Source organism: Schistocerca cancellata, unplaced genomic scaffold (assembly GCF_023864275.1).
Source record: "Schistocerca cancellata isolate TAMUIC-IGC-003103 unplaced genomic scaffold, iqSchCanc2.1 HiC_scaffold_795, whole genome shotgun sequence".
NCBI classification, from domain to species: domain Eukaryota; kingdom Metazoa; phylum Arthropoda; class Insecta; order Orthoptera; family Acrididae; genus Schistocerca; species Schistocerca cancellata.
This window is the reverse complement of record NW_026046806.1, coordinates 37,170-46,975: the sequence shown is the minus strand read 5'-3', so window position 1 is coordinate 46,975 and position 9,806 is coordinate 37,170. Positions and strand designations below refer to the sequence as shown.

At 54.2% G+C, this 9,806-nt stretch overlaps 1 protein-coding gene across 1 annotated transcript; it reads right to left on the bottom strand.

The window, feature by feature from the left end:
* Positions 1–3,618: 3,618 nt before the first annotated feature.
* On the bottom strand, positions 3,619–5,866 carry LOC126143440 (uncharacterized). The gene is made up of 3 exons (XM_049915370.1): positions 5,599–5,866; positions 4,856–5,495; positions 3,619–4,735 (listed from the first exon to the last, which is right to left on the bottom strand). The coding sequence occupies exons 1-3, from the start codon at positions 5,864–5,866 to the stop codon at positions 3,619–3,621; spliced, it is 2,025 nt and encodes a 674-aa protein (XP_049771327.1).
* Between the last annotated feature and the right edge of the window lie 3,940 nt (positions 5,867–9,806).

Sequence of the window (9,806 nt, the reverse complement as noted above, 5' to 3'; positions counted from 1 at the left end):
CTAGTTACAGAAGTAAAGGATACTGCACTACACGATGTATTGGGATATAGTGCTGTAATTAATGCTGGAACTGGAGATGAATTAGAGACCGTGATACTCGCGAAAGAGGGCATAATAGTGGATCACGTTGAAAACTCACGTGTAATACAGTTGTAGCTTGTACTGTTTACAACACCTGGCTATTTAATATATATGTTCCACCTGGTAGCAGTAAACGACGTAAACGAGCAGAGTTTCTTTAAATACGAAATTGTCCCTCTCTTCAGATTTCATTAAGGTAATATCATTTTGGCAGAAGATTTCAAAGGCGCCCGTCCATTGTCTTCTGCTTTTCTAGTGTTTGCAGCCTTTCAGTGTGTGCTGCCTATCCACATTGTGACACTTTACAGTGTGTTGTTATTTCATTGTATGCTTGCTTCCCAGTACATGCTGGGTTTCAGTGTGCAGTACCTTGCCATTGTGTGACGCCTTTCCAATATGTGCTGACTTTTCAGTTTGTGCTGCCTTTCTCAGCATGGGCTGCCTTTGCAGTGTGTGTTGCCTAGTATTGTGCGCCGCCTTTGTAGCATGTGCTGCCTTCGTAGTGTGTGCTACCATTGCATCATGTGCTGCTGTTGCAGCATTTGCATCCTTTGCATGGTGTGCAACCTTTGTAGCATATGCAGCCTTTTTAGCATATGCAGCCATTGCAGCATGTGCTTCCTTTGCAGCTTGTGCTGCCATTCCATTGTGTGCTTGTTTTATAGTGCATATTTCCTTTATAGTGCATGCTGCCTTTCCAAGACAGCGAAGACAGTACGATTTCCAAAGGCAGTACACCGTGTGAAGATAGCACACCTTGTGTAGACAGCACGATTTGCAAAGATGGCACACCTTGCGAAGACAGCATGTCTTGCCAAGACAGCATGTCATGGCAACACAGCATGACTTGCATTGGCAGCACAACTCGTAAAGGCAGAATGACTTACAAAATCAGCTCACCTTGTGAGGACAGCACACCTTGCGAATGCAGAACTCGTAGTGACAAAGCTCGCCTTGCGAAGACAAATAGCCTTACAAAGGCAGCGCGGCTTGGAAAGACAGCACGCCTTGTGATGGAGGAACGCTTAGCAAAAGCAGGACTCCGTGTCGAGGCAGCCAACCTCAAGAAGGCAGCATGCCTTGCGAAGGCAGCATTCCTTGCGAAGGCAGGACGCCTTTTAAAGACAGCACGCCTTGCGAAGGCATCATGCCTTGTAGGGCAGCATGCCATGTGAAGGCAGCACTGCTTGCGAAGACAGCACATCTTGCAAAAACAGCACACCTTGCAAAGACAGAACGCCTTGCAAAGACAGCACACGTTTCAAAGATAGCATACATTGTAGAGACAGCAGAATTTGCAGAGATGGCACGACTTGCAAAGACAGAACAACTTGCAAAGACAGCAAACCATGCAAATACAGCATGCCTTGCAAAGAATTCACAGCTTGCAAAGAATTCACACCTTGCAAAGATGGCACACATTTGAAAGATGGCACACCTTGCCAAGATGGAACACAATTCCCAGACAAAACACCTTGCATAGCCAGAACAGCATGCCTTGACAAGGCAGGACACCTTGACAAGACAGCATGCCTTGAGAAGACAGCACGCATTGCCAAGACAGCACACCTTGCCAAGAAAGCATACCTTGCCAAGACAGCATGCATTGCCAAGACAGCACACCTTGCCAAGACAGCATGCCTTGCCAAGACAGCACAACTTCCTAAAGCAGCATGCCTTGCGAAAACAGGATGGCTAGCGAAGACAGCACGCCCTCAAAAGATGCCATGGCATGCGAAAGCAGCATGCCTTGTGAAGACAGCACACCTTGTGTAGACAGCACGCCTTTTGCAGACAGCCATCCTTAAGTAGACAACTCGCCTTGTGTAGGCAGCATGTCTTATGTAGACAGCACGCCTTGTGTAGACATAACACATTGTGTAGGTAGAATGTCTTCCAAAGACATATTTAGACAGTACGCCATGTGTAGACAGCATGTCATGTGTAGACTGAACGAAATCTGCAGACAGCATGCCATGTGTAGATAGCACGCCATCTGTAGAAAGCACACAATGTGTAGACAGCACGCCTTGATAAGACAGTATGCGTAGCGAAGATAGTATGCATTGCCAAGACAGCACACTTTGCCCAGAGAGCACACATAGCCAAGAAAGCATGCCTTGCCAAGACAGCACGCCTTGCTGAGAAAGCATGCCTTGCTGAGACAGCAGGCCTTAATAAATCAGCACTCCTTGCAAAGACAGCACACCTTGCCAAGACAGCACACCTTGCCAAGATGGCACACCTTACCAAGACAGCACAACCTTGCCAAGACAGCACACCTTGCCAAGACTGCATATCTTGCCAAGAGAGCACACCTTGCCAAGACAGCACTCCTTGCAAAGACTGCACCCCTTGCACAGACAGAAGGCTTGCAAAGACACCACGGCTTGTCAAGACAGTACGACTCACGAAGACAGCATGCCTTGCGAAGGCAGGACGCCTTTTAAAGACAGCACGCCTTGCGAAGGCATCATGCCTTGTAGGGCAGCATGCCATGTGAAGGCAGCACTGCTTGCGAAGGCAGCACATCTTGCAAAGACAGCACGCCTTGCAAAGACAGCACATGTTTCAAAGATAGCATGCATTGCAGAGACAGCAGAATTTGCAGAGATGGCACGATTTGCAAACTCTTAGCTGACTTAGGACACAGCACGTTTTTAGAGATGAAGAGAATCAGATGTCCAGGTCTCATGTTTCAATATGTCTTAAAAAGGTGAGTAAGAACGTAGCCGCCACTTATTGCTATTATGTATGTCATAGCAAATGTTCAAAGTGACCACAGTTGCCATGTTGGCATAGCGCCCGAAATATTCAACTGACACTTGCAATACCGAAAATCCTTCATTTGATGCTGACTTCCTGCTCTGCACTTCGGTCAAATTGTTTTTCCCCACCCTGTTTGTTCTAGACGTGACGCGACAGTAATGGTCGAGTGCTGAGCCATCCAATACACTTCGTCTATGGTAGAAAGTGCTAAATACGGCAAAATGACGGAATGCATTACGAGCGACTTATAACTTTGAAGTTCAGTAGACAGTAACTACGTAAAAACACATGCGATACATTTAACCAAATCGTTGGAAATAGTAGTAGAATTGCTGTACCCATAATTTTCCATGCCTTCAACTGCAGCCACGAACTTCCTCGATCGATCTGCGATTCACGGTATATCCACACACACATATATCCTACTTCCAACACATCTTCATTACAGCTGCAAATTGCGTCTTCCTCCTTTCGAAACAAGCAGGAAAGTTTAGTTTTGGAAAGCCTATATCGTGTTTACAGTAAAGCAGTCCAATTTACTTTTGTTTTCCTGTTTATTTTTCTGCTCTGCCCAACCCGTAACTTTTATCGATTTGTTCGTTGCATGTTAGTTTTTTGCCAGCACTCCTAGCGAACGCACCACTCCTTGCGAAGGCAGCACTCCTTGCGAAGGCAGCAGTCTGTGCAAAGGCAGCACTCCTTGCAAATGCAGCACTCCTTGCGAAGGCACCACCCCTTGCGAAGGCAGCACTCCCTGCGAAGGCAGCCCTAATTGCGAAGGCAGCACTCCTTCCAAAGGCAGCACTCCTTGTGAAGGCAGCACTCCTTGCGAAGGCAGCACTCCTTGAAAGGCAGCACTCCCTGCGGAGGCAGCACTCCTTGGAAGGCAGCACTCCTTGCAAAGGCAGCACTCCTTGCGAAGGCACACTCCTTGCAAAGGCAGCACTCACTGCGAAGGCAGCACTCCTTGCGAAGGCACCACCCCTTGTGAAGGCAGCACTCCCTGCGAAGGCAGCACTCCGTGCGAGGGCAGCACTCCCTGCGAAGGGAGCAAACCCTAGTGAAAGCAGCACTCCGTGCGAAGGCAGCAATCCTAGCAAACGCAGCACCCCCAGTGAAGGCATCACTCCTAGCGAAGGCAGCACTCCTAGCGAAGGCAGCACTCCTTGCGACGGCAGCACCCTGTGCAAAGGCAGCACTCCGTGCAAAGGCAGCACTACATGCGAAGGCACCATTCATAGCGAGGGCAGCACTCCGTGTGAAGGCACCACCCCTTGCGAAGGCAGCACTCCCTGCGAAGGCAGCACTTGTAGCGAAGGCACCACACCTAACGAAGGCAGCACTCCTAGCGAAGGCAGCACTCCCTGCGAAGGCAGCACTCATAGCAAAGGCAGCACTCATAGCAAAGGCAGCACTCCTTGCGAAAGCAGCAATCCTTGCGAAGGCAGCACTCTGTGCAAAGGCAGCACTCCGTGCAAAGGCAGCACTCTGGGCAAAGGCAGCACTCCGTACGAAGGCAGTACTCTGTGCAAACGCAGCACTCCATGCGAAGGCAGCACTCCCTGCAAAGGCAGCACTCCTTGCGAAGGCAGCACTCTGTGCAAAGGCAGCACTCCGTGCGAGGGCAGCACAACGTGTGAAGGCTGCTCTCCGTGTGAAGGCAGCACTCCTTGCAAAGTCAGCTCTCTGTGCGAAGGCAGCACTACGTTCGTAGGCACCATCCCTTGCGAAGGCAGCACTCCCTGCGAAGGCAGCACTCCCTGCGAAGGCAGCACTACTAGCGAAGGCAGGACTCCTAGCGAAGGGAGCACTCCTAGCGAAGGCAGCACTCTTTGTGAAGGCGGCACTCCTTGCGAAGGCAGCACCCTCAGCAAAGGCAGCACTCCTTGCGAAGACAGCGCTCCTTGCGAAGGCAGCACTCCCAGGCAGCACTCTGTGCGAAGGCTGCACTCCGTGTGAAGGCAGCACTCTGTGCGAAGGCAGCACTACTTGCGTAGGCAACTACCCTTCCAAAGGCAGAACTCCCTGCGAAGGCAGCACTCCTTGCGAAGGCAACACTCTGTGCAAAGGCAGCACTACGTGCGAAGGCAGCACTCCTTGCGAAGGCAGTACTCCTTGCGAAGGCAGGACTCCTTGCAAAGGCAGCAATCCTTGCGAACGCAGCACTCTGTGCAAAGGCAGCACTCTTTGCGAAGGCAGCACTCCTAGCAAAGGCAACACTCCTTGCGAAGGCAGAACTCCTTGCGAAGGCATTACTCCTTGTGAAGGCAGCACTCCTTGCGAAGGCAGCACTCCTTGCGAAGGCAGCACTCCCTGTGAAGGCAGCACTCCTTGTGAAGGCAGCACTCCTTGCGAAGGCAACCCTCCTTGTGAAGCAGCACTCTGCGCAAAGGCAGCACTCCGTGCGTAGGCACTACTCCTTGCGAAGGCAGCACTCTGTGCAAAGGCAGCACTCCTTGCGAAGGCAGCACTCCTAGCGAAGGCAGCATTCCTAGCGAAGGCAGCACTCCCTGCGAAGGCAGCCCTCCTTGTGAACACAGCACTACGTGCGAAGGCAGCACTCCTTGCGAAGGCTGCACTACTTGTGAAGGCAGCACTATGTCCGAAGGCTGCACTCCTTGCGAAGACAGCACTACGTGCGAAGTCTGCAATCCGTGTGAAGGCAGCACACCGTGCGAAGGCATTACTCTGTGCGAAGGCAGCACAGCACTATGTGTGGAGGCACCAGTCCTCGCGAAGGCAGCACACCCTGCGTAGGCAGCACTCCCTGCAAAGGCAGCACTCCGTGTGTAGGCACCACTCCTTGCGAAGGCAGCACTCCTTGCGAAGGCAGCCCTCCTTGCGAAGGCAGCACTCCTTGCGAAGGCAGCACTCCTTGCGAAGGCAGCACTCCTAGCGAAGGCAGCCCTCCTTGCGAAGGCAGCACTCCTTGCGAAGGCAGCACTCCTTGCGAAGGCACCACTCCTTGCGAAGTCAGCTCTCCCTGCGAAGGCAGCACTACGTGCAAAGGCTGCATTCTGTGCGAACCAGCACTCCGTGCGAAGGCAGCACTCCTTGCGAAGGCAGCACTCCTTGCGAAGGTAGCACTCCTTGCGAAGGCAGCACTCCGTACGAACGCAGCACTACGTGCGTAGGCACCACTCCTTGCGAAGGCAGCACTCCGTGAAAAGGCAACACTCTGTGCGAAGGCAACACTTCAAGCGAAGGCAGCACTCCTTGCGATGGCAGCACTCCTTGCGAAGGCAGCCCTCCTTGCGAAGGCAGCACTACGTGCGAAGGTAGCACCCCTTGCGAAGGCACCACTCCTTGCGAAGGCAGCACTCCATGCGAAGTCAGCTCTCCCTGCGAAGGCAGCACTACGTGTAAAGGCTGCATTCTGTGCGAACCAGCACTCCGTGCGAAGGCAGCATTCTGCACAAAGGCAGCACTCCTTGCGAAGGCAGCACTGCGTGCGAAGGCTGCACTCCGTTTGAAAGAAGCACTCAGCACGAAGGCAGCACTACGTGCTTAGGCAGCACCCCTTGCGAAGGCTGCACTCCTTGCGAAGGCAGCACTCTGTGAAAAGCAACACTCTGTGCGAAGGACGCACTACGTGCGAAAGCTGAACTCCGTGCGAAGACAGCACTCCATCGAAGGCAGCACTACTTGCGTAGGCACCACACCTTAAGGAGGCAGAACTCCCTGCGAAGGCAGCACTCCTAGTGAAGGCAGCACTTCTTGCGAAGACAGCACTCCTCGCGAAGGCAGCACTCTGTCCAAAGGCAGCACTCCATGCGAAAGCAGCATTCCTTGTGAAGGCAGCACTCTGTGTAAAGGCAGATCCCGTGCGAAGGCTGCACTAAGTGCAAAGGCTGCACTCCGTGCAAGGCAGCACTCCGTGCAAAGGCAGCACTCCGTGCAAAGGCAGCACTCTGTGTGAAGGCAGCACTCCTAGCGAAGGCAGCACTCCCTGCAAAGGCAGCACTCCTTGCGAAGCCAGCACCCTGTGCAAAGGCAGCACTCCGTGCAAAGGCAGCACTCCTTGCGTAGGCAGCACTAGTTGCAAAGGCTGCACTTCGTAGCGAATGCAGCACTCCTTGTGAAGGCAGCACTCTGTGCAAAGGCAGCACTCCGTGCAAAGGCAGCACTCTGTGTGAAGGCAGCACTCCTAGCGAAGGCAGCACTCCTTGCGAAGGCAGCACTCCTTGCAAAGGCAGCACTCATTGGAAGGCAGCACTCGGTGCAAAGGCAGTACTCCCTGCGAAGGCAGCAGTACTTGCGAAGGCAATACCCCTTGCGAAGGCAGCCCTCCGTGCGAAGGCAGCACTTCTAGTGAAGGCAGCACTCCTTGGAAGGCAGCACTCCTTGCGAAGGCAGCACTCCTTGCGAAAGCAGTACAACTTGCGAAGGCAACACTCCTTGCGAAGGCAGCACTCCTTGCGAAGGCAGCACTCCTTGTGAACGCAGCACTCCTTGCGAAGGCAACACTCCTTGCAAAGGCAGCACTCCCTGCGAAGGCAGCACTCCTTGCGAAGGCAGCACTCTGTGCGTAGGCTGCAATCCGTGCGAAGACAGCAATCTGTGCAAAGGCAGCACTCCTTGCGAAGGCAACACTCCTTGCGCAAGCTGCACTCCGTATGAAGGCAGCACTCCTAGCGAAGGCAGCACTCCGTCCTAAGGCAGCACTCCTTGGGAAGGCAGCACTCCTTGCGAAGGCAGCACTCCTTGCGAAGGCTGCACTCCTTGCGAAGGCAGCACTCCTTGCGAAGGCAGCACTCCTTGCAAAGGCAGCACTCTGTCAAAGGAAGCACTCCGTGTGAAGGCAGCACTATGTGCGAAGGCTGCACTCCGTGTGAAGGCAGCACTCCTTGCGAAGGCAGCACTCCTTGCGAAGGCAGCACTCCTTGCGAAGGCAGCACTCCTTGCCAAGGCAGCACTCCTAGAGAAGGCAGCCCTCATTGCGAAGGCAGCACTCCTTGCGAAGGCATTTCTTCTTGCGAAGGCAGCACTCCTTGCAAAGGCAGCAACCTGTGCGAAGGCAGCACTATCTGCATAGACACCACTCCTTGCGAGGGCAGCACTCCCTGCGAAGGCAGCAATCCTTGCTGAGGCAGCCCTCTTTGTGAAGGAAGCACTCCTTGCGAAGGCAGCACTCCTTGCAAAGGCAGCACTCTTTGCGAAGGCAGAACTACTTGCAAAGGCAGCATACCGTGCAAAGTAAGCACTACTTGCGATTGTTGCCTTCCGTGCAGAGACAGCACTCCGTGCAAAGGCAGCACTCTGTGCAAAAACAGCACTCCCTGCGAAGGCAGCATACCTTGCGAAGGCACCACCCCATGTGAAGACAGCACTCCCTGCGAAGGCAACCCTCATTGCGAAGGCAGCACTCCTTGTGAAGGCAGCACTCCTTGCGAAGGGAGCACTCCTTACGAAGGCAGCACTCCTTGGAAGGCAGCACTCCTTGGAAGGCAGCACTCCTTGCAAAGGCAGTACTCCCTGCAAAAGCAGAACTACTTGCGTAGGCATTACTCCTTGCGAAGGCAGCACTCCCTGCGAAGGCAGCCCGCTTTGCGAAGGCAGCCCTCGTTGCGAAGGCAGCACTCCTAGCGAAGGCAGCACTCCTTGCGATGGCAGCGCTCCTTGCAAAGGCAGCACTCCTTGCACAGGCAGCACACCTTGCTAAGGCAGCACTCCTTGCGGATGCAGCACTCCCTGTGAAGGCAGCACTCCTTGCGTAGGCACCACTCCTTGCGAAGGCAGCACTCCCTGCAAAGGCAGCACTCCCTGCGAAGGCAGCCCTCCTTGCGAAAGCAGCACTCCTAGCGAAGGCAGCACTCCTTGCGAAGGCAGCTCTCCTTAGAAGGGCAGCACTCCTAGCGAAGGCAGCACTCCTTGCCAAGGCATATCTCCTTGCGAAGGCAGCACTCCTTGCAAAGGCAGCACTCCTTGCGAAGGCAGCACTGCTTGCGAAGGCACCACCCCTTGCGAAGGCAGCACTCCCAGCAAAGGCACCCTCATTGCGAAGGCAGCACTCCTTGTGAAGGCAGCACTCCTTGCGAAGGCAGCACTCCTTGCGAAGGCAGCACTCCTTGCGAAGGCACCACCCCTTGCGAAGGCAGCACTCCCTGCAGAGGTAGCGCTCATTGCGAATTCAGCACTCCTTGCGAAGGCAGCACTCCTTGCGAAGGCAGCACTCTTTGCGAAGGCAGCACTCCTTGCAAAGGCAGCAGTCATTGGAAGGCAGCACTCGTTCAAAGGCAGTACTCCCTGAGAAGGCAGCACTACTGGCGAAGGCATTACCCCTTGCGAAGGCAGCACTCCCTGCGAAGGCAGCCCTCCTCTCGAAGGCAGCCCTCCTTGCGAAGACAGCACTCCTAGCGAAGGCAGCACTCCCTGCGAAAGCAGAACTACTTGCGAAGGCATTACCCCTTGCGAAGGCAGCACTCCCTGCGAAGGCAACCCTCCTTGCGAAAGCAGGACTCCTTGCGAATGCAGCGCTCCTTGCGAAGGCAGCACTCCTTGCGAAGGCAGCACTCCTTGCAAAGGCAGCACTCCTTGTGATGGCAGCGTTCCTTGCAAAGGCAGCACTTCTTCTGAAGGCAGCACACCTTGCGAAGGCAGCACTCCTTGCGGATGCAGCACTCCCTGCGAAGGCAGCACTCCTTGCGAAGGCACCACTCCTTGCGAAGGCAGCACTCCTTGCAAAGGCAGCACTCCCTGCGAAGTCAGCCCTCCTTGCAAAAGCAGGACTCCTAGCGATATCAGCACTCCTTGCGAAGCCAGCTCTCCTTAGAAGGGCAGAACTGCTAGCGAAGGCAGCTCTTCTTGCGAAGGCAGCACTCCTTGCAAAGGCAGCACTCCTTGTGAAGGCACCACCCCTTGCGAAGGCAGAACTCATTGGGAGGCAGCACTCATTGGGAGGCAGCACTCGTTGCAAAGGCAGTACTCCCTGAGAAGGCAGCACTACTTGAAAATGC